At 40.3% G+C, this 25,447-nt stretch overlaps 1 protein-coding gene across 3 annotated transcripts in view; it reads right to left on the reverse strand.

The window, feature by feature from the left end:
• The window catches only part of LOC139222593 (adhesion G protein-coupled receptor L3-like), a 141,957-nt gene that overhangs the window by 32,974 nt on the left and 83,536 nt on the right, over window positions 1-25,447 (reverse strand). For 2 of the 3 annotated variants that reach the window (XM_070854396.1, XM_070854394.1), the window contains exons 7-12: window positions 23,938-24,123; window positions 21,863-21,901; window positions 12,359-12,542; window positions 8,113-8,235; window positions 6,606-6,811; window positions 3,955-4,131 (exon numbers count right to left, since the gene is read on the reverse strand). In XM_070854396.1, the coding sequence (XP_070710497.1) occupies window positions 3,955-4,131; window positions 6,606-6,811; window positions 8,113-8,235; window positions 12,359-12,542; window positions 21,863-21,901; window positions 23,938-24,123 (915 nt within the window). The remainder of the gene's footprint in view (window positions 1-3,954; window positions 4,132-6,605; window positions 6,812-8,112; window positions 8,236-12,358; window positions 12,543-21,862; window positions 21,902-23,937; window positions 24,124-25,447) is intronic. The other variant, XM_070854397.1, reaches the window with a different exon arrangement.

The following is a 25,447-nucleotide window of genomic DNA, read 5'->3' on the forward strand; positions in this document are numbered from 1 at the left end:
AGGAGCTTGAATGGGCATGAGACATTATGGAATCTTGAAAAATATGCTTAAAGCAGGCCCTGATACACTATTGATGGCATGTTTTTGTGAAAGTCATTGTGTTCTTTGTCCACCTGTAAATCAAAACAAGTTGACATCCTGTCTACAATCAAACGATATGGAGGACAAAAGATTTCATCTGATGTCAAATTCAACATCCCTCGTTGAGAGGCTAAACCCTGCCTTTCAATGCTGAGTGGAGTGGAGTGAATTCATTTCCAATACTTTTTACGCATCTTTGTTTGCAGTAAAAGACTCAAGGCTCAGCAAGAGGACATCTCGAGGTTGGAATCATCGGCGTTTTTAGCAAAGTCACATTAAAGTACACCCACTCCCACATCACTCGCTCACAAACCCTGCTTGCAATCATTCTGAAAAGATACAATAGAGACATATAATCTCTCACATGCAGCTGCCATCTGTGAGTACAATTTTAATTTGTTTACGTGGCCAACGGCGCTTCTCGGCTCAGACTGCAGGATCATTCAAAGGCATCAACTCTCTGGCTAGATAGCTCAAAATTAGCAAACAATGGGCTTGAGTGGTGACACGGGCAGCAGTGATGGCACTCGATGCCCTTGTGATCATCTAAGTGATGGTTACCTGGTCCCCTGTGTCTGACAGATATATGTGTGTATGGGTGACACTCCTGAAAAGTAAGAGCCTTGGTTTAGATGTATGACATGAATGAGTTTTTGTGAGCCGGAAACTTGAAAAAGCTTTCACATTTGGTAATTTGGTTAAAGACATTGGATTAGAAACCACCAAGGCTTTAAACATCATTGGGTAGTCGCTCACAGATTTTCCACAATGTTCATACATCTCCAATATGTGTATTAGAAGTTATTCTGAGGAAACTAATTGACTTCAAACATAATTAATCCCGATGAGACACAGTCTGGAGTTTCTCCACTGCTGAGTCTGTCTAATAATCTCACATACTGTACATCCTAATTCAAGGGTTTCTACTGAATATAAATGTGCGGGCAGTTTTAAATGTCAGGTTGAACATGATTTGAAGGCACATATTGTTCAAAAGTAATATTAGTGCACGTGTATATATATATATATATATATATATATATATATGTGTGTGTGTGTGTGTATAGGTATGTATATATATATATAGTTGTGCCTGGACGTAATTGTGTATGAAGAAATCATAATGATTGTAATTTCCTGACAACAATGAACCGTATACCACATGGACAAAATCTACAAAGCAAGTTTTTCAGACAGAAATTACTTCTTTTCCTTCTACAGGTGAGCTGAAATCTGAAAACACAATTCTGCTTGTCAAAACTGCTGAAATTATACAGCAGCTTCAAATTGACAGCAAGGACAAAATGACAGCATTCCTAATGTCACCCGAACAAGCAGGACCTTTTTGCCGTTTCTAATTTGTGTTAAATATTGTATGTGGTGCTTTGAATGGAATCATTGATGCTAAAAATGTAACACTACAAGCTCGATACAGGCAATAGCTTATTAAGCCAAACATAAAGATCTCGAATATAACACTATCATTATTCCCAACTAGCATACGATACACTGGCCAAAAAAAACAAAAAGAAGAAAGATGATGGTGATAATGTAGCGAGCCTCTTGTTCCAAAGGAAAATTGTAATTACAGCTTGCCTATCTTTTTTTTTCTTTCTGAGATGCCACTGAGAAATAAACAAGGTTAGAATATAATATGTTGCTCTGAGGGTAATGAGTAATAACAATGCAGAGATCAGCAGTGGTATGTTCTGTTGCCATGGATACAAAAAAAAAAAAAAAGACATTTTTTTTTTCTCTGCATCTCACTTGCACGCACACACTCCCACTTTCCCTCCATTCACTGTGTTCTCAGATACAACATAGTGACAGTTTGTCAAATAAAAAGCCTCCATATCTCCCATTCAGTGGCACCTTCCAACAAGCTGCCTTTTATAACATCCAAGTGGAAAAGATAAAGAATAAGGGAAGGTGAAAAAATGCTATCACTCAGAACTGGGGTGTAACCACTGTCCACTTTTCTCTGATGAGGAATGTTAGGGATTGGCTTGACTGAAAGCGCTCCTTTTACTGCTTTCCTTTTTTTTCCCCCTTCTTTTGCTGCTTTGCTTTCATTGCGTGAAGGCTCCCATTCTTTGCGACTCCCTCTCTATTCCAGACTGGGCTTCAGCCCTGCAGAGAGCTTAGTGGGTCCAAAAGTCATGCAGTTCAGTGACAAACAGTGGCTCTCTAGAAGTATACCATACCATCCCAGACCCCCCTGGAGTCGTGTGTGTGAAGGGTACAAAAAAAAAAAAAAAACCTGCTGAATTTTTGATTTGAATGTTTTTTGCAGTTGGGTTCAAGTATTGTGCCAGTGAGTAAAAAAAAATAGAGATATAGTCAGACTGTGGAATAGAAGGAGGTGAAGGAAGGTCTAGTGGTTTTTTTGCCACTGATTCAGAAGAGAGGCTCTGAAGGGACAGATGCCATACCAGATACCAAAAACTACTCCGCTCTGTCAGCAGCAAGCTCCTCAAACTTCCTGTGACAGAAATAATTAAGTCGTCTGTCAGCATTAGAAGGATGACACAACTTCTTCCCTGACCACCAATTCTCCAACCTTTTCCTTATCCAACTCGCTCGATTTTTCCATTTCCAACATCCTCTTTCTTACGACCTCTCTTTCTATTTTTTTTAAGCTTTGTAAGTGCTGCCTACAATAATCAATCCACACAAATCTCACTGCCAAATTACAATTTCTTTACTTGGGCAGGATTTTTTTGAATGACAACTTCCATTAGCGCCTCCCAATTAACTGCTCTCCAGCGTCCCACATCACATGCACTGTAGTCATTTTACTTGGCTTTTGTGGCTACCCTGAGGGCAAAGAAAACGAGAACCCTGCATTGTGGAGAGTGTAAACTATAATTTTTCCTCTTTTCTGTCCTTACGTACATACATACATACATCAAGCTGGTATCAATCTTCTCACCTAACTCTTGGCAAGTCAGAAAGTAGGCACACCTCTCAGACTAAGATTGGCATTCAAGGAACTAAAAGCGATGTTTTGTTAAGGATTACATATTCACTGAATGACTGCCTGTAGTAAATATTTTGTACATTGGTCTTTGTTGTGCATAAAGTGAGGTTAGAACAGACACAAATCTTGTTGTTTTACTGACTTGGAATCGGGTCCAAAATATAATTAAAAACCCCAAATGATCCTTTGCCCTCTGTGCCACCACAAAGCAATGAATAACTTCCACATGTGTCCCGACAAAGAAAAGTAGCAAAAGGCAACGTGAAGACATTCCTGTAGTGCCAAACAACAAATGCCTGTTCTGATGTCATACGTGAAGTTTCAAAAAGTTTTGGAGGACAAAACTAAAACTGTTATTCAAAAAACATATAACATTTCTTAAAGTTTTAAACAAGCATTGTAGCATGATATAACTGCGTCCACAAAACACACCACACACTGGAGCAAATCATTTGGGCTACTTCACCCATTGGAGGTTTAAGATGGCTGCAATCGATACACACTTCACACTGCCAGGGTCATTGTTTAAATCTATATCATGTGTATATTGGCACTTTAGGTGTTAGTCTACAAACTGCTGTGAAGGTCAGAAAACTGTCCAGTCCATTTTACTCCCTGAGCTAAAAAGCAAGGGATATATAAAACATACACTGACAAACAGCAATAAAAAGGATGCCCTCTGCTTTACAATGCTTCACACTGTCTAGACCTTACTTTTCTTGTCAACCAGTCAAGTCAAAATCAAAAAAGCAATCATCTTGAAATGCACTGGGTGTGTAAACCATGATGGATCAATGTGTTTTCATTCCTCTCAGCTGCATATGGTAAATTGCACATTTTTGAAGATAAATAGGTGCATTGGTAAACAAGAAAGGGAAAAGAAGGAGGCCAACCTTGACATCCACGTGGGCCATGAGGACTGCAAAATTGGTTAGATGGGTGCAGGAGCATGTGGTGTGCGTCCTGTTGGTGCCTAGCAAGCGGCAGTCCTGCGTCGACCAGTAACCAGTCATGGTTCTCTTGGAGTAACTCCAGAATGAACAGTTGGGGTTGAAATTCTCTTCAGATTGCTGTTAGAGTGCAAAAAAAAACATAAATGAATGAGTAGAATCAGACACAATGGAGCTGATAACAGGAAAACATAAAGATTGTCCCCTCACTAGGTGAAACACAGTGGTCTGCAGTTAATAGCACAGTCTGTTTCCACTGCGCTTTTATTTTTTGCAAAAATATCAGCAAAACTGGCTAATTTTTTCCCCACTGCAATACGTGTCCATTGTGAAGTGAATAGCAGGTGGTTTTACTGTCATTCAGCATCAAGCGGCACCATGCCTGTTTTTCATTGTGGTTTTTGACCTCTCTCTTTAACTTTCACTGCGTGGGAATGGACTGCCCCACTGTTTAATGGGCACCACTGCTGCCTGCACTGGGCTATGGCTCTAACGACAAGCACGCCTCCCCGCTATCTCGCTTGCCATTTTATAAAAGTAATCCATGACACTGAGACTGGGTAACACACAAGCAAAACAAAACATAACGACTGATAAATAGATGCCCTTCCCTCTTGAGCCTAATTTCTTTTGTGGCTTTGGAAAACAAAGGAGAGCGTGCACACAATCCTTTCCTTTGTGTCTCACAGCTTCCAAGGTTAAACACATCTGCTTTCTTACTAAGAACACCACAAGGAGCTGTAGTTGCTCATAGTTTCACACTTGCTGCAGGGTAATTAGTCTAATAAGGTTTATCCTCTGTGAATGAAAATTTGCCGCTGATCGAGTTTACCCTTCACACAGTCAAACCCTGTGTAAAATATTCCTCAACAAGGAGATAGGATGACCCTCTGTCCCATTAATGCCTTTAATTGGTCTCATTAAGTGGCGAGGCAAGGAAGCAAAACAATAACTAGAGGACACATCACCATTCATGATGACCAGTGATGCAAAACCTCATGGTTGAGAGGGACACTTAAGTGTGGGAAGCCAGAAAAAAAATGGAACCCACCATTGTTGGCAGAGGTGAGATTTAGTTTAAGTTTATTTTCAAGGGCAAAGTTGACTTGAAGTAGATTTAACATACGTGAGATACATAATCAACGCTATCTGGAAGCATAATTTATGCAATACTTGCACTTGCACTTATGTAATGCATGCACTTGCCTCCAGGTAGTGGCTGCTTTCAGTTATAAGGCTGCATCATTATGGCCAAAATATAATTTTTCTTTTGCTTCTCACTAATATGTGATTACGATGATCACAATAATTGTAATTTGTCTTTGATTCTTACAGCCGAATATAAAACAAACGGAGCTAAAAACTAAAATAATAACAAGATGTTTTTGCCTGCAGCCACAACCATGCTTGAAAAGCAGCAACCAGTTAATCAGAGCATTCTCTCAACAAAACCTCTGATTGGTTTGCCCGTTTACCAGAAAATGGGAAGCTCTTGATTTGATGCGCCAGAGCCAGCACTCTACATGCAAAGCATCAACACTGCATCCAATCAAGTTTAATTCACTGCAGAAGTCATAATTGAGATCATGATTATTATATGATTAATTGTACAGCCCTAGTTGTACCAAAATGCACTCCACAGTATGTGCACTGGGAATGTGTGTGTGTTCACGGGCCTTTAAACCAGATGAAATGACGATTCCAGCAGCAGCTCTCCAGCGTTACAAGTGAAAGAAGCTACAGTCCAGAAAACACACTTTTCCAAAAGGGCACTGTTTTATTGAAATGACTTGATCTGCGCAAGAAAAGGGTATAAAAGTGCCAATGCCCCAACATTAGACCAACAGTAAAATTAGTGAATCTACAGTCCAAATTACAAATTACACTTAAGGCAGGTGAGTCACAGCAATAACTGCGCTGACATTGCCCCCTGACATTTTCCAACCATTTAATTTTGACATCCATGAGCTATCGTCCTTTTACTCTCTCTATCCCTCTGCGCTCTGTGAGGTTTTTTTTTTCTGCCGCTGTTGCTTCCTTCCAGGTCCCTCCTACACACGAGACCCGCTTCCAATTCTCACATGGTTGTTCAACATCCCTGATAATCGCTGAAGGCGTTGTTCATAGACAAAACAGGGATATTTTGAGGGTAGCAGAGTGTGGAGAAGATAATGTAGTCAAGAGGGAGAAGTCGCGACTCCCCACGATGACTAAACAGCCTCCAGTGAGGCTCGATATGACTGATATTTGTTCAGGAGATCAGTCTGGTATTTGTTCAAACTAATAAGCAACATCACGCATCCCCAGCACTACCTTGTGAGCAGTTTTGTTTCCCTTAACTTCATTTTTAAACACATTTATCGAGTAACACTTTTTCACATTTCATACATTTTCTCGCTAAGAGATGGGATTTTGTGCCTTTCTTGTTGCAGTTCAGGGATAGAGAAAATTGTGATGAAAGGGCTTTATCAAGAAAGTGTGTTTATGTCTGTAAGTAAAAGAGAAGGGGACAAAAAGCACATTAAATGCAGAGAGAGTCACATCAAAGTAAAAAAACACATCTCAGCGCTGAACATAAAGAGATGGAAAAATACCTGTAGGTGTCTGATGGTAAAAATGACAGGGTCAGAGAGGTAGACTTTGTTAGAGTCTTTGTTGATGGCGGCGGTGATAACCGGAGAATTGACAATGACGGAGTAGTTTGTAGCCATGGCTTCATTGCCCAACTTCATGCTGGCATTCTCCGTTGAAAGGTACACCCCGATGTGTTTGTACAGGACGAACGCTATTCGGATCTCACCTGCAGGGGGACAATTGGGACAAGTCGTTTTCTAGGTGACACTTGAGTCAAAGAATACACTACATAGCAAAAAAAAATACGTGGATACCCTAACATTACATCCCCTGTAAACCATGGGTGTTAAAGAGTTGCTACAAACTTATTATTATTATAAGTTTAAACTACAAGCACAAGCCTCCACACTTATATATACATATGCAAAGTATTTAAGTAGTGTAATAACAGTATACATCATGGTCAATTTTATGTTAGTTATATGGCTTAGCAACACTGCAGAAATACTGTAGAAAAATGACTAAAAGAATACTGAAAATAATCACTCAGCTTAGAAACAGAAAGTATATATTGTAAAAGTGTCAATAAAAGAGACCAAACTCAAGGTTAGCAGATTAGTTCCACAAGAGCAAAAAAGGAGAAATCTTTCCTACACCAACAAACAGCTACTTTAATTCAGGATTCAAAAACTGTGGTTACGACTTTTCGATTGGCAGTGACAAAAGGGAGCGCTTTTCTAGTTAATAATTTCCTCCTCTCTTTCTCTCTTATACACATCTCTTTCCCCTCCTGCAGTCTCACTTTTGAGCGCTGATATGAAAGAAAGTTCCCTCCCGCCACGACTGAGATCACTCACGCAGATGAAAAGAAAACAATTTGGGTGCTATAGCACTAGAGGAAACACGAGGAAATATGCGCCACCCTGCTATAATGATCCGCCTGGGCACTGCTGGACATGGACTTAGTCATCCAGCTGAGAGGCAGCGGGCGCAGCTTGAGTCGATTCTGATTTGCATGAGCTGATAATAAATTCTAAAAATGGGGCTGCATCGCTCGTGAAGATAGCTGTGTATTGTGTCTGACTGCCTCATTTACAGTTTAGAGGCAGTGCTTGAATGTAACTAATTCTACAGCGAGGGTCCTCTTTGAAGGCTGCAGAACGATCCCTGTGCTTTATGTGCAGCCCAACAAAGGATTTGAGAAGAAAATTGAAAGTTATTCACAGGCATCTTTAATGAAATTCTTACAAAACCGCTGCAGCGCCATGTAATGGCACATCCAGATGTGAAAAAAATATATAACAAAAAGAATTTTTGATTAATTACAGCGAATCTTGTACACCAGAAAGTTTTTTCAAGTAATACAACAGCATTTCTATGATAGCCAAGTCGTGTTTTGTCTGTTAAATCTGTGTTTTATAACAAGCTTGAATAATACACCGACAGAAGTCATGCACAAAGCATGATTACACTTCAGACCAACAATAGGGACCAATAACGGCTGATTCAAAAGGTTTGACAACTCACCGTTTCTTCCATGCTGCTTTAGCGTGTTCGCTGAGAGGTGGATGGAGTTGCCCTGTCCTCCGGTTTGTGGGAACTTCAGATCAGGCAAATTCCCATCTGTGCTCATCCTCGCTACCTCCAGCTCTGCACACGTACAGAACAAACCCAGAGCATGCATTTAGTAATCAATAAGTTTGTTTTTTTTATGATACAAAAGCTAATTGACATAAAAATGCTGCAGAGGCACAGCAGCGTATGATATTACAGCTGAGGCCTTAAAGGAAATATTTGACATTATGAGCCCAGTTGATATCTTTCTGACAGTTAGGTGAGAATATTGATATCATGTCATGTTTGTGCATTGGGTATGAAGCTAGGGAGCCAGATATAATTAGCTTAGCATAAAGAATACCTCTGTTCAAAATATTGCACTATATTACTATATGTAATGTTCAGAAATATTGCTGATATAATTTATATGTTGATGTCAATGCTCGCAAGTTATAAGCAAAATCATCTTTCCTATCTTTACCTTTCATCCCATGTCACACGAACAAGGCATTAGAACACAACGAAGGACAGTCAAAACATGCCAGCCTGGACATTTAGAAAACATGGTTTCAACGAGAAGTAATGCGATTAGAGAAGTACTGAACTAAAAGAAGAATAAAGCTGATCTTAGATGCCGGCCATGAGCAAACTTCAAACGCATCTCCAATCAGTTCACTGATTCAAAAAGCTACCTTCCTTTAGTCGCTGATTTTATTAATCAGTGCATCTCCAACAAGCACTAAATGCAACACATCCTTTCTTGACTTGCTTTGCTTTGAAGGACTGCCTCCCTCTCAACTCTCTGAGTGCAGGGGAGGTTAGTGTCGTGCTATAGACCTCTTAATCAAGTGACTATCAAGTGTTCAGCTGACATTGTTTCCTCTTATACTGTAAAAACAAAGGATGTTTTTGCCCTTTGAATAAACAAAGATGCCTTCATTTCAAGGAATCTTTTTATTGAGAAGAGCGCAGAGAGCGAGAGATACAAGGAGATAAAGACCAGCTAGGGAAGACGAGCTTGCTTCTGCGGCAGCTCAACAGCTGTTGTGTCTGAAGCAAGCCCCTAATTTATGGTTCAAAGACTCCAGCGTCATACAGCAGGGGAAAATGAGCTGCTGATAGGAGCCCAGCTGAAATAAAAAGCTCATTCCATCAAAGTTATTATGGCATGATACAATTCAGTTTAATAAAGCAGTCAAGTGTGCTCTAATCTCCAGTACAGGTGACCTATGTGATGTCTAGGCATTCCTAAATGTCATATGAACTCCCAAAGCACTGAAATGAATCCACTCAATCCACTCATTGCTAGGTAAAAGTACAGAAAAGAAAGTTGCTGAAAGGTCATATTCTTAAAGAAGAGGTGAGCAGGATGGAGTGATCCAGGTGGCTGGTAAAAGTGAAAAAGCTGCTTTTACTGTAATGTCATCTCACCTGAAAATGTACGTGCCAATCGCATCGCTGGTGTCAAAGAGAGTTTGTAAAAACTGCTTTGTGTTGAAATGCAGCCACGAGCAAACAATCAAAGCCGTGCCACGTGGAATGTGGCTTTGGGAAACAAATGGAGAACTTGAACCAACCCACCGTTGTAAATCAATTTCATTTCATGGAACTGAAAGTTAAATTCCATGAAATTCTTTTGCTACATTTGTTCTTCATACTTCAAAATACTCTCCTGGCTGCTAAGAGCTGACGTTTCATGTTCGTGTTCATGTGTCGCGTTTCAGATCTTATGTATGAGATCAGATTACACTGAGAGAGAAATAGTAGACGCAAGTGTATCTGACTGAAATGCAAATGAAAATTATTTTTTATACAAAACTGAACCAATTTCAGAAGGAATAACATTCACTTTCATGCAGGCTACGCTCATGTATCAAAGTGGGGGGCGGTTTTTCGAACTTGATCAGTCCAAACATCTGCACTTTCACAGTCAATGACCTCTGTTATGCCACAACATGAATAGCGGTCATTGGTAGTGCAACACATAAACTGACTGGCAGATTAGTCTGCAGCGGAGAAAGTATAGGAAACAGAAACTTCATTAAGCCTGGTAAGACATTCAGCTGATGATCTGATGTCAGTGGACTGTGACACCTCTGTCTTTGATAAAGGTTAGTGCTCACGAAAAGCTACAAAGAGGCCACATTTAATCCTCCCTTTGTATCTGTTCTCACACCAAGGCTTGCCATACTTTCTATTAAAAAAAAACCCTTTGTATTAACATTCTCTTGTGCTTTTGCAAAGGCCAGGGGGTTTTGGTGATACATTCCTATTCAACTTAGCTAAGACAATACCCCAGATAGCTCACCATTCCCTGGATTCCAAGCCTGCCTTTGGAATAAAGGAAGCATTTTTCTTTCCCTCTCTCACTCGCTTTTCCCTGTGTGGTTGTGTAAAAGAGCTTACGGTGGGCTTTAGGGAATTTCTTTGATGCCATAGTAGTTGTTGGACCCAAAGGCCATACCTTCAAAGCCCATTTAAATAGCACGCTAATCGGCAGAAATCTGCTCATAAGATTATCATGCAGAGAGCGGAGCACGCTCTTGTGCAGACAAAGCCCTAGACGAGCACATGCACTGTGACGTGTAAACACAAACACAAACACAATGGGTGAGGAAATATCCTTCTTCTTTGAAAGCGAAGAAAATAGATCTCATTATCAGCTTGAGCCTACAATTGGAACGAGGCGTTCTTACAGTTCGAGATTCACTTTTAAAGCGGCTCACCCTGACATTGAGAACGCGTCACCTGGTGCACTGCTTACGAGCTGCAGTCCACCTGCACACCCACAATGCTCTTCACTTTACATGTAATTCAATGTCAGAGATCAATAATTAGCTGCTGCAGTGATTACCAATGTTTAAATGAGCCTCCCTGTCCTCATTTAACTGTCCTGCACGGCACGAGGGATTGCAGGAGCTGACTGGCTTCAAAAAAAATAAGCCGAGCAAACAGAGAGATAAGGCCTAGTAAACATGTCACCAGCACATAATTAACCAGACTACCACTATGCGCTATAAAATCTCACTCCAGTTGAGCAGGCATCGTCTCGTTCCCCCAGAATCTCCTTAATACCCAGATGAATTGTGTGCCAGATACAATAAAATCCTTTTTATTAATTCTCCTTACGCTTGCCTCCTTTTAAGTCAGTAGACCTATATTTTTAGGTTGCCATGGCAGCAGGAAAAAAAAAACCCACTTGTTCAGAGGAGAGGGCGATACATCATAACATTATTTTTTCTTAATTCCCCTTTCCCCACTAGCCACTGTCGGCAAAAAAAAGGTTATTTGATTCAATTTCATTCTGTGCTTTAGAAATGACTTTTTCAATGTAAACTGCAGATTTAATGAATTTGACTGTTCTGGTGTATCCAGATCATCCAAAAAGCACCACGGAGGGAAAATGCTGATGACAAGAGTTTTATTATCTGTGTTCACTTCGCATTTATGCACTGAATAATGAGCAATGATCCCTGATCTGCACATCTAGTGGTTAATTCTGGCTAATAATTGACATGAATATGAACACAATCATTTGAGATAATTGTCAATTTGCAGCTGATTGCCATTGGCCATAACCAGCCCTGCCAAACCTAACCTCCTGTGAGGGAGAAAGCATTAATCTAGTGACCTTCACACTTGTTCCACAGTCTCAAGAGTTCTGCTGTCAATATGAGAGCACCCTGAATCAATACCAGTATGGTGAACTTTGTAACCGGTGTACAACTGGCAAGACCAGCGAAGGATGAAACCCTTCAGACACACGCAAGCAACACCACTAGAGAACGTCATAAAGGCCAAACAACACATTCAGCTCTTTAAATGTTGCTTGTAATTTACTAAATATCATAATTGACAATGTTGAGTCTTCCAGCTGAGCTAATAATCTCTTCCTTGGCAGTTTGAGGAGACATTAACTTAATCCTGTCCAAGCTGGTTTACTCATGCTGATGAAGGCAACCAAATTAAAATGTACTTTGGTTGCAGGCATAAAATTTTAATTTCTTTCAAAAAAAAAAAATACAGATATTTACAGTCCCCCTCCACTCATAAATGCATTTTGATTATTATTACTTCATTGGGATGTTTGAGTTTTAGTGTGAAGAGTAATGATGTGCAGCTGTTTTCACACTCATGGATGGACACAGTTTACATTTACAGAACGTGACATTTCCACGTGAGGACACACAAATAACATGTCTGAGCGTGTACTCACGGATATTGTCCGTGTTCTCTTGCACGATGTCCGTCTTCAGCAGGTTGTCGGCCAGGACGAAGGCCCCCTGCTCCACCGTGTCCAGCAGCATGGTGGCGGCCCTCAGCTGCTCGCCTGTGCTCAGCTCCCTCCATGCTCCCTGGGCTTGCGGCTGCAGCAAATTGTTGACCGTCTCCACCATGGCCTGGGGAGTCCAAATCATCGATTTAGTGAAAAGAAGCTAAGCTGGCCTGGGACTGCTGTTGTTTGACATGGTGATTTGGTAAACGGTATGATATGAGTGAAGGAAGACCAAGGGCTGAAAAACAAATCACACAATCCTGTGGGATTGTGCAAGGAGGAAGCATGAAATATATTTTTTTTCCCATTTGAACTGAAAATTTCGTAAACATCTTTCTACTGAGGAATTTCATGAGCGTTTTTCAAATTCATTTTCAACCTACGCTTTTAGACATGGATCCACAACTAGTGGCAACAACACCTGAATCTGTAATGACATTGAATATGTTGTTTGCTTGCTTTTGTTACCGTTTCCTTTTATCTATATGTACATGAATCATGTAAATGAATCAGAGCCCGTGCTTAACAAGACTAGAGGCCAATTCGTACATGACTTGAGGCTAGAGTCTTTAACTGGTGTGATTAATGTTCTTCCATGCAGACAATCCCAATACACAAAAGCACTACAAAAAAAAAAAACACCACAACACTGAGAGATTCCAATAGCTTTACAAGGTATTTACTGGTAGCGGCTATCTGCAACTATGCAGCTCACATCTCTCTTGAATATTAATAGCCCAGAAATGCTATAATGCCATCTTTAATCTCCGTGCAACAATGCTGCAGCTAGTTAGCGAGAAAGAAACAACAACATTCTCAAGACAAGATAAAAAATTAAGAGCCATTAAAGATTTAAAAATGCCAATGGCAAGATTTATAAATGGAGTACTAATTGGTCAAGCACAGCAATTCAGAACCACTGCTCCAAAGAGCAAAATGAGCCAGACTGCACAAGGGGAAAAAAAAGTATTCCTAAACCATTACAGTACAGTGGGTGGTCAAACGCATAATTATTAGAAATTTCCTGCACTGTTAATAATACAACATTACCACACTCCACAGAAGAAATTAGAAATCAGATGAAAAATTGCATCAAATTGTGGCGCTCCCTTTGGACTTTTTGAAAAGCCAGTTTACACATTTGTAATCCTGAAGATTGAAGCTATGAAACGGGGTGTCGAGCCTCAAAACTTCTCTCTGAACTTCACTTAGATCCCTCTTTAGATCAATGGAGTATAAAAGGCAATAAGAGTTTTAGCATGACTTCAAAACAGCACAGGGATAAAGCCAAAGGCGATAAGGGAAATCATGTGCTCTACTGTATCAAACTAATTCCTGATCAAAAAATTGAAACTGGCTTTACAGTCACAAAGCATAAGTGTAAGGAACCCCCACCCCTTTTACCTTATAATGTTAACTTGTATCTTTGTATCATGATAGCAAGAGGAGACGGGGCACTGATTGTATTCAACTCACTGATGCTCACTGAGAATTTCAAATAGCACCAGCTGGCTTTTCCTCATTCAAAACATACCCTGCACACATTAAGCCGCCCACACCCAGGCACAACCACTCACACGCACGCAGTGAAAGGCTGATGCAAGAGTGAACACACACCTCTGCACCTGCTTATATAGAGAAACAGAGACGAACTCCGCGGCACATGCACAAAACCACAGACTATGCAAACTAAAACACGTACACAACTTTGATGTAATTATTCATTATCTGCAGCCAATCTCCAATCACACCTTTTGACATTCTGCTAGAGGCAGAGGTTGATTCACTCTCAATTAAGGAGCTCTTTTTCTTCAGGCACTGACATTTCTTTTTCCTTTGTTCGCCACCACAGGTTTTTTTTTCCCTCAGCGCTTCTTAAAACACTGAAGTAATGGTTCTTCAGGGAAAGGATTGATGGACTTGCAGAGGAGGATGTCTGTGTCTTTTTTTTTTTTTTTTACATGCAGAAGAGACTTACAAAAAAAGAAAAAGGGTGGAAGAGTGGCTCAACCCGAAGCCAGAGGGATGGGTCAGACACTTGATGAGGGGGGAATATTTATAATGGATAATTGATAAACAAGAGTGAATAAAACAACTGAGGGCAGAGTATACAGTATGCATCAAAAATTAACACTGGGATAAAGATTAGCTTTCTTACTGGCCCTCGGGCATTTATAAGATCATCTGTGGAAAAGCAATAAAGCTGACGTTCCCTTATGATGGGTGCATCATTTGGACATGCAAGAGATTACCGAATCACTGTGATGCTAATTATTCATCACTGTGACTCACAGTGCGCTTTATTGCGCACTACACATACAATATAATGCACTAAATGTTTCCTTTAGTGTTTATAATGACCAATGGGAAGCATTTTAAAGCCAGCTGTTACCAACAATGGTGCTGCAGTCTGAAGTTACAGTGGAATTGTGTGATAGGAAATTCTAAAGCACACCGCGACAATTACATTCCTTTGTCATAAAACTCAACCAGTTTAATGCCTTTGTCCAGTAAAATGGTCTAACGACTGTTATCAATAATTTAGACGCACTGAATGAAAGTCTTTGCTGTATTATTGCCTTATGTCCCTGAGTGTTTTGTACTGCTCTCTATGTGTGCCAAAACACGCTGGAGCCGTCATTGTAGACACTGATGTCATGTCCTTCATATTTGTTTTCTGGTTGAAAGGGTAAAAAGAAAGAGCGACACTGGGACATATTCTTTTTTGCTTTTCTTTACGAGTTCTTGTTAGATGAGAAAATTGATGCTGCTCTCATGCCTGTTTGGTAAGTCAGAAGCTGTGGCCAGCAGTTGGATTGCTTAATTTATCTTAGAATGGATTAAACAAAAAAAATCACAATGTGTTCATTAGTGAGCTTCACAGGTGACGCAGCCAAGCCAGCTGTTATCCAAGTTTTGTGCTAAGCTAAGCTAACTGGCTGATGGTGTAACATGAAAATCATCCAAGTTTTGAATGTACCGTGAGTACATAGGGACTTTTTTAGGATGAAAACAATACTATTTTAATCTCAGGATTTTTAAAATCCCAGCTATGGCTGTGATGCCAAATACATGTCACATTTGCATATTTACATGTGTTTACATCAAAGCCACCACTTCTGCCTCCTATTTAGTGTCAAAATATTTTTGCAGACAGATTTCTCACCTAGGGACATATGTAAACAGCCTATCCAAAAAAATGTCATCATAGATTTTGGATTGGACCAGCCAACCCCTCCTACCAAATAAAACCTGCGGGTATATTTTTGCCTCTTAACTTATAAACAGACATGAAGTGTGTCAAAGAAATGTATTCGGGCAACAACTGTCAAAGGAAGCATGGCCTGGCATCACCCCTCTCTGTCTTTATCAATGTACAAAGACAAAACAATAAACTTTTGCAGTACAAGTCGTCAATGCCATTTTATGGGACCATTAAGGTTAATGAATGGTCTTCGTCTAATCCAGTTAGCAGCATACACATCTAAAAAGTCCTGTCATGTGAGTAGTGGTCCAGGTGAATTCTGGAGTATACAGATGAGAGTGTTTTAGTTTAACACCGAAGTGGAGTTTAAACAGTTGTTCCTACACTCCACTACTGGCCCCTGACAACTAAAATTTCAGTTGAGGTGGAGGAAAGCGCTTGACATTTTGGGAAATAATTTTTTTTTTTGCTTTCTTGCTGAAAGGTAAATGAAAAAATTGATACCACTCGCATGTCTGTACAATAAATGTGAAAGCTACAGCTGGCAGCTAGTTAACTTAGCTTTTCATAGAGACTGGAAACCCACAAGCCTGACCCCGTGCAAATTTGATCAAATCTCACTAATTAACACATTATAGCTTGTTTGTTTAAGCTGTACAAAAATATTTCTTGGCCAGATGCAGTGACTTGTCCTGTCATCACCGTGAGGCTGCCAGGCAACCAATTCAGCAGACAATTTATTCAAACTGAGATGGTGACGATAAGGTTATGGACACCAAGTAGGTTAAATTTATGGGTGGGTGGTTGGCAACGGTTGAAAAATAACTGAAAAATAAACTGAAAATGACATCTTTTAAAGATGAAAAATGTATTCAGAGGGGGAATATATTTTATATTTTACAAATCAGACCCCATAACTTATCTTCCCATGATGAAATTTCATTGCCAGAGCCCTGCCTGCTTTTATTTGTTTCCTCCATGTAATCGTCCCCATATGGAGAATCTTGTTTCTCTCACTTTTTATGCACGGAGCATGATAATTGCATTTTGAAATTGTTGGGCTCATTTTACAAAATTTCATGAGATCAGTGTGAGAACGGCATCATTTCCAGCCTCAGTGGGAAAACGCAGAGAGGGGAGCGGGACGGGGAGGGGTGCACCCAAGCAGCACACCACTACCATCATCACAGTCTGTGCAGTAGAGTCGTAGAGACGTGATGGCGGCTTGCTGCTATTTTACTGCTATTAGCACACTGCCACTCCATCTGTCAAATGTAGCAGTTCACTCTGCTGCTGCAGAGTGTTGCCATTTTTTTTAGCTACTTTATTTTCCTGTGCTGAAAGAATCTAATCCAGCAATAAAATAACTACATTCTTGTTTTCTAGTACATGAGGAAATGCTAATCGTTAACTGGACTCGCAGCTGGAATGTTCCACATGGAACGAGGATGATGACTGGGCGTGAAAAGCTGCAGCGCACGGGCCATTTATACCAATGCAGAAGGAAGGAAGGGAGAGGTGGACATTAGCCGGTGCTTGGCAGGAGTCCAGGCCAAACCGTGGTGTGTGTGCTTCTATCTGTGTGCTGATTGATGAAATGAACTCTGGGTCTGGGAAATTGATTCTGGCTGAGGCGGATCTCCCTCTCTTCCCTTTGCTGGCGTGTTCGCTGGTCGGCTTTCTCTGTGCACTCAGCTCTTGTCCCCTAAATTCTCCTCACTCCTCCCTTCCTCTTCACCATTTGGTTCCTCTCACTTGTTTTCTCTCACTGACATTGAAGGCAGATCTTAAAATGGGGGGGAAAAAAACAACACAAACAAGGTGGGATATCTTGTACTCTCTGTCCTCTTCTATCTGACTAGATGTCTCTTGGCACAGGTGAAGCTGTTGCATCACTTCTGTATTTCATTCACTGTGTTGTTTCATTTTACCTGCTGGCCAAATCATCCGTCTTCTTTGAGAATCTCTGCAACCTTCTTGTTTAATATTTCATGAAAACTTTTTTTTTTTCTGCAGTAAGGGGGGTGTATGTGAGTTACTGAGGGATTACCTTTGTGCTTTTTGTCTTATGTCTTGGGTTTAATCTTACCATGGTACAATTCCCAAATAACAGACGAAAGAGGAAGACTTTCTTTTGAAATAGGCATATATTAGAGACTTGCCTTTAGTTCTGAGTTTCCTTTTTTGTTTTATAAATCTATTTTATTGTATTTTAAAAGGAAGCCTTCCTATTTTCTGATTAATGATGTTTGCTGTCAAAATCCAGCAGTACAGCAGAGTCATTATCAGCCTCAATTATACTCAACACCCTTCAACTCAGAGTTTCTTTTTTCTAAAAGATACAGTTCTTATTCGGCAGTTATTTCCATTCGCTACCATTTATTCTTCCGTTCACTGTAAAGCTAACATTAACGATTTCCTGCGCAAACGTGTTGCATTAAAACCCTTCCAAAGTCGAATGGCATAATGCCTCTAGTTTATGTTAGGCTTTTAATTTGAAACATTGCTTATTTTTTGAAAAGATCTTTAGAACATGTTTTAATTTTTGATGAATTTGCATTGAGGCTCACACTGATATGCGTCGTGCTGTGCGGGCTCTTGGGATCTGAAACACGCAGAAAGTGTTGAGTTTGGCTGACATTACTGAACATCGGTCCCTAAAACAGCATAGTAGAAGCAAGTGAAATTAAATAGTGAATGATAAAAATGTTTCTGTTAAAAGAGAATCGCATAGCAGCAGATGGAATTAGTGCTGTGTAAATCAACATTAGGCTAAATTGAATTGAATTGAATCATGAAAGGCAATGAGTGCAGGTAGTTTCATCACTGCTCAATATTTTTACTCTGCCATTCAGTGACATTCATCTTCATTTGTTTCTGCCAGTCATTTGAGCTTGTCGGTTATTAGTTGAGACTTGGCCATTAGGTTTAATTTAGAAATGTACAGTATGCACGTACGTATGTGCTGTATTTGTATTAATATACATCTTAAATATAATATCAATGAAAAAGAAAAATAATAAACGAAAATCAAAGGACATTCTGAAGATTGTGCTTAATTAATGAACACAAACATACATTCCTGAGCATTAGAGACATCCTTCCACTCGCACCACTTTGAACAGAAGAGCCTCACACAGATTATTCAAGCAGAACTCTGCACTGCAGGCCATATGAGGAGGTCTGTGTTTATAAGGATGTGGTTATCTTCATCTTTCAACAAATTGACTACCAGGGAAATTTTATCATCTCGTTACATTCCTGAACCAGGAGCCTCCCTGCGTTTTGCCTGCTCTAAGGTCATCTTGCGCTGTGACACTCCCCCTAGTCATCTTTACTTGCAAAGGTGTCATTTTAATGAGGGTTCCAGGCTAAATATCCTCCCCTATATCGTGCAAACTCACACTCACTTGGCTCCTACTTAGGCACAAGATATTATTTTGATCTTTTGTGTTGAAATAACACTATTCATGGCATAATTAGCTGTAAATCCCACATCTTCGTGCTTTTAAACAAAATAAAAGTTGAAAATCACAAAGGAGCCATTCAAAGCTAGCGTGTTTGACTTTAGCTTTGGTACAACATAGACAGACATAATCACCGTAATTGGACGGCCATAATGTCACTGCACATAAAAAAACTGCCATTAATATGACCAAAAGGCACGGGAGGCAGTCCGCTATTTTTATCATGTTTGTTCAAAATCAAAGGGCACAGTAGAGAAACATTCCTGCAGGGGGAATGCACAACACGGGGAGCTGATCATTATACGCTTTGTAGCTTTACCAAGGCCAAATCCGGTTCGCTGGGATTAAATTGGCTATGACACGTGCTTATGAACAATCAAGTAAGTTTCAAAAATAGTCATACTGATTGTTTCATTTGCACAGGATCAACAGGCAAGCAGATTGCTACCGTTTGAACCAACCGCCAATGAAGCTCTTTGTATTGAAACTCCCAAATGATTCGACATGAAGGACATGATGACCACGCTACAAGGTGATTTCAAGTGTCATCTAGCCATTTACCACTTCAACAAGATAGAAGTCAGCAATCAGGATGAGATCCTCATCTCATTTTGACATCACCCTCAAGCTCAGTACTTTGTTTTGGATTATGTCCTCCCTTACCACAACCCCACTTGCACTCACACAATCTGCCTTCTCCCAAAGTACCGCCAAGCGTCTGTTTTCAGCTCTGTGCGTGGTCTCTGAGCAGGGGGACAGCAGAGGCAGGTGCATTTGCTTTGTATTCCTCTGCTAATCCCACTTATGTCAACCACCAGGGCCCTGTTGGAGAAAACATCGGCAAATTTCCCTAATCAATGAAAGTCCCTCAAAAGCTGGCAGCACACACAGTCAATGCCTGTGTTTACCTAAGGCCGCAGATGTTGCTCCATTATTCCAGTTCGTCAAGTGAAAGCTCTTCACTGTTGTTTGAATTTGTCAACCCAGCAAGGGAACAGAACAGAGAAGAGCGTGCACAGCTGAGTAGGCTAAACAGCCATGTATGGTAGTGCACAAAACATCTCAAAGGATATACTGCACGGCAACGCCAGATGTAGGCACAAAAGCTTAAAGATGCATATAAATGGGAAGGAAGTCAAGATTTTTTGTTTCTTCCCTCTTTAACCATGATAGTCGTCCAGACTAACTACTAACTGCAACTACTGAACTTGAACTGCATTTTTTTTTATTGTCAACAAATCCCATGAAATGGCCAAAATGAACAATGTCTTAATGCATCTATAAATACTTTTCAGGGTACTCAACCACTCTTGTTCCAACTACAGGCATACATCTTTAAAAATGGGTCACAAATATATATAAATATATTTTTTTTAAAAACAAAAAAAAACAGGTCCATTAATTTACTGAAACAGTTGGGCACCGCAGTTTTTGGAAAAAGTTACTTAAATAGGGGTAAATTGTGCATATGTTCAGCAATTAATATACACTTGATGTGCGAATGAGTATTCACAGCACCAGAATGGTGGATGACTCAAAAGAATCAGAGCCCATGTTTGTTGTAATGAAGTAACATTTCAGGCAGTGCACCAGTGGAGCTCAATGCCACAGACCACCATCAATGGAGGTTTATGGCTGTGGCTATACCGACAACTGATAAAGGTTGGTTTTGGTTGATTGTTGATCTCTCCATTGCATGCGTTGACAATAACAAAAAGATAGAACAGGACCGGGCTTATCCTTTAAGCATCTCCCACTCATGAGAGACAGACAAACACACAACCCACTTGAATATCATTTGCACAATCACATGACTGTACATAGTTAAGTGCCTTCTGACATGCCTCAGAGGAATAGAGCCAAACTACATGTTGCTTAACATGAGCGCTGCAGAGCATACATATAAAACAACATCTGGCTCTAATGTGCAGCTTTATTGGAGCCATCTGTATGGAAGACAGGGATGTCAACTTATTCCATACTTCTCTTGTCTAGATAGAAATGATTCCGATGACATTTGAAATGTCACTCCAGGGATAACTAAATCACTCAGTGGTCTGAGAAATCGCTGAGTGAAGTGATAAAGACCCCCCCCCCCTAAATTGGGACACATATGTATTATGCATCAGGGAGAATCATAACATGTCATGACTTTGGCTGACTTAGTAGTTAGAAGTTGCCTTGCTGGTATAATGAGGTCACCTCTTTTGGCTCTTAAGCATTTGCTGAGAAATGTAGGAGTGTATTACATGCCTGAGAGCATTATTTTTGACTGATGCTATCCACTTATGGAGGTTATTTCACTGGGAGGCAGCACTGATCTGATAGTTTTGGGGCACTTTTAAAGTGACAGACATCTGAGAACTCACAATGGGTTAAATGGCATTTGAAAATACAGGAATTCTCAGCCTCATGCTCAGACCGAACATATTAGAAAAGGAGGGAGAAAATCACCACATATGCATGCAGGGGGATATGACGACATATGACACATACATTTAGGTTTGAGGCGCTGACTGTATTACTCAGACGTAAAGTTATTGATTTTCGCTGAAATTTGACCCTTTGATTTAACATCTACATGACCAGAAATTCTATATATGGTATACACATACACCGCCTTTGATATGATGGCTTTCAATTTCAATTTCTATGCTAGTTCTTTCTACATCAAAAGGTCAAACTTCAAATCATGTAGTAAAAATGAAAATGGCAGCAAAACCACAATGAGGAAATGGAGGGTAGGTATGAGGAAAATTTGGTCCAAAATACCTGAACATAAAACCGGCAAGAGCGTTCTCGTTTCTGTAGCTGTAACCCAAAGAAAATTCAAGAGTTAGCAAAAGGTCAACATCTCAAACAGTTCTGCTCAATATACATGTTCGCTTATGTACAGAGTTGAGAGTAGTGAGAAAAAAAAACAAAAAAAACCAGGAAAAACTGTGTGAAAAGCAGTGTAATTACACACCATCTTGGAAAAACAGCAAAGACTTTTGCGTTAATTAGCATGAGACTGAGACGTACAAGACATGTGGGAATACCCCTGACACTCTATAATGTATGTTCAAGGTTATAATTCTATTCAACTTATTTTTCACTTCACCTGAAATTCATGTGAGAACTCAGAGAGAGGTAGCTATCCTTTGAACCTCTGCCACCACTGAAGGAGAGTTAGTTCCAGCAACAATTTAGCATACCTGAAAAATGTCTGGGAAAGATTGGAAGCTCGGGCTCAAAGAAATGCTGTTAGCACTGCATGGAGAGTGAATTATTTTAATTGAGTTCTGATACAAGTGGGATAACCAATAGAGCTACTGTGTGGCTTAACAGCAACGTTGTAGTACCATGCTAAATCCCATGCAGATTAGCTCCAAAGAGTACCATCTCCCTATAAAGGAGCCTCCTGCTCTACATCACAGCCCACTCTTCTGGAAACGGTCCCGTCCGTACCGTTAGCCAACAACCCTTTGATCATGAAAACGACACGGATCTCACCGTTTGCCAACTCAATCCTTTCATTGTCTGCTGGCAGGGAGCATTGTGCTTTGCTATCAAAAAGAAAATCTTTAATTCGCTTAGCTCTTTGCAGATTGTGTCAAAATGATTGAACTCGGGAGGTAAACATCAGCCACTATCAGAGCAGGGAGGAAGATTCCTGTGGGCTCCTTGGGGAGAGCTCTCATTAGCAAAGGAAGTTGAACACAAGAGAAAGCTGGAGGGCCATTTTTCTCCATAGATAGCACCACACTGCAAGAATGGAGTGTATATCAGGGGACAGAGAATTATAAATCATAGGTAAGTCTCTGACCTTCTGAATAAATTATCATGGTTTTAAAAGCATTTTTCATTTCCCTCAACCAAACTGCTTTTTTTTTTCTTCGAGCCAATCCTCATTTTACAAGAGAAACTTCAGACTACAACAGCAATTTTGACAACAGCAGTAGCCTCTACATTGAATGCTGTGTTTTACGAGAAAGCTTTTTTTTTTTCAAGAGGTATTATAAACTCTAGTTGCTCCTCAATGTGAATTTACTCATCCCTTCCCTTCTGAGGCCTTTTGGCCGTCTTTACTGCCTCTCTTCTCCATTGGAGAAAACTGGCACTAAAATCTCAATGGGGACATCTGTGTCTGTTGCGGCAATGAAATAAAAACTGTCTCGAAAAAAGCTATCTGAGAACAGGTGTTCATGTTCCTCTACAAGTGAAGCCGCTCCAGCAAATTAACGACTGACATTTTGAATTTCACTGATGTTTGCTTTTCTGTTGGCTGCTCAGCAGACAGAAAGTATTATTTTAGCTTGATTTGCCTGAGTGCCCCTTACTGTGCTCTGCTGTGAATTGGGGAATAAATGCATTAGCTTCACGTTCACCGACAATGAAAAACTCTGCACTCCCACAGCTTAGATCCCAACCCACTGAAATCTTACCCTGTCCCATTAGGAAAAATCAAGTGGTGTAAATGTAACGTATTTGACAAGCATGACATATGGATAACATCTTTTAAACTGCATCAAAGTAAAATTGATAGCATGATACGTGACACTAGAGAGAGAGATGTGTTTTAGTTTGCACTGGACTAGGGGATATAATTTCATCTCATCGCACCGGGTTTAGAAGTCAGAATGAAAATGTTGACTTTAAGTTAACATTACTGAGCAAAATCCTTCACCTAAAATTCTTTATTTTGAGTTTGATTCTTTACAAAGGTTCATCCAACAGTGGCGACTAGCAGGAGAATAGGTCACCACTCCTGCAGATCATTTATTCAGCTTTTTAAAAATGAAAAATGAATAAAGAGCAGTTTAGATATTTTGTTACAACATTATATACAACATTTCTTTCCTTACCTTGTTGAGGCTCCGTGCTGCACTATCTTTGCCGCCAGGCGTGAGGTTCCTCAGCTGCACGTCAAGTAGATCCACTAGCTGAACCATGGCCTTCACTGTGTAGGTGATGTCCCCTGCCTGAAGATTACGCTTAGTTTGTTCTGCCAACTCTCTGGCAATGACTGCAGCTGTCTCTCCAGCTTTTAGCTGTAAAAAAAGGCAAAAACAAAAATAGAAGCACATTCAATAACAAAAACTTCATTGAACTTTTGCTGGAAACATTTCAATATCTGTACTGGCTAAGATTGGCTCCTGTACAAAAATAAGCCTTGTATTCTGTATTTTTTACTGTGACATGAACTTATTATCTACAACCAACACACTGGAAAACAGTGGAAAACATGAGAAATTGCAACATACAAATGTGAAACGAATGCAGTTCAGCCTGAGCAGCTTCACCAACTGCTGCTATTTTACACACAATTAATATAGTGAGATTGTACTCAGCTGGGTGTACACTGGGGCCAATATTGTATCCGGGAGCAATTATGAAATCAACTATTGAGGGAATTTCCCCAGATAGCCTTACACCTTTATGAAACTAATGGGACCACTGCAGCTTGGGGGAAACAGTGTATATGTTGTACACAGAGGACTGATGCTGTTGGATTATAATTTTTGCTTGAAAGCTTATGTGATTTTTGTGTCTTGGGAATTGTAGAAAAAAAGAAACATATCAATGGTTATTTCTGAGAATATCCTTTTTGTTGTTACCTTAAAAAAAAATGGTGTTTTATTAGCTACAACAAACAGCTCTTGAGCTCTGTCGGTTGGTTAGTTGGCTGGTCCAAAAATATTCCCCCACCCTTTGTTGGCCATAGTTTCTGCTCTAGGATGTTGAAATTTGTCATGGAAGTCAAGTGTGTGTGTATGAAGTTCTAAGCTTATGTTCATGCCAATTGGCTGAAAAGGGGGTGGGCTAGTTGCCCATCACAAAAAGGTGCATAACTTGTATACGGATTCACATAACATGGCCACACACACACACACACACACACACACACACACACACACACACACACACACACACACACACACACACACACACACACACACACACACACACACACACACACACACACACACACACACACACACACACACACACACACACTTACTAATTGGTAATGGTTTGCCTGCCCCTACTCAGCAGCCACACTCCCTTCCATAACTCATGAAATGGTTGTGATAGACTCTTGTGGGAGGCATTGTGGGTGTATGAATATATGAGCACATAGATGCACTAGTGCATGTGGTCACAGCTATTGTGAATGCATGCTTGTTTTCACATCATTAGCTCACCACATTAGTTTCTGGGGTTGCAATCCCTGTGCAGCATTTTCCCACTGCGGTGGAGCTGATTCCAGATGCTGTCAGCTATCAGTTCAGGCTAACGTTAGCAGCTCTGTCCTGCTCATTTTACACTCCAGCAAGCCCATCCCACATTACCCAAGATAACGCCTTTACCAAA

The sequence above is a fragment of the Pempheris klunzingeri genome, chromosome 23 (assembly GCF_042242105.1).
Source record: "Pempheris klunzingeri isolate RE-2024b chromosome 23, fPemKlu1.hap1, whole genome shotgun sequence".
NCBI classification, from domain to species: domain Eukaryota; kingdom Metazoa; phylum Chordata; class Actinopteri; order Acropomatiformes; family Pempheridae; genus Pempheris; species Pempheris klunzingeri.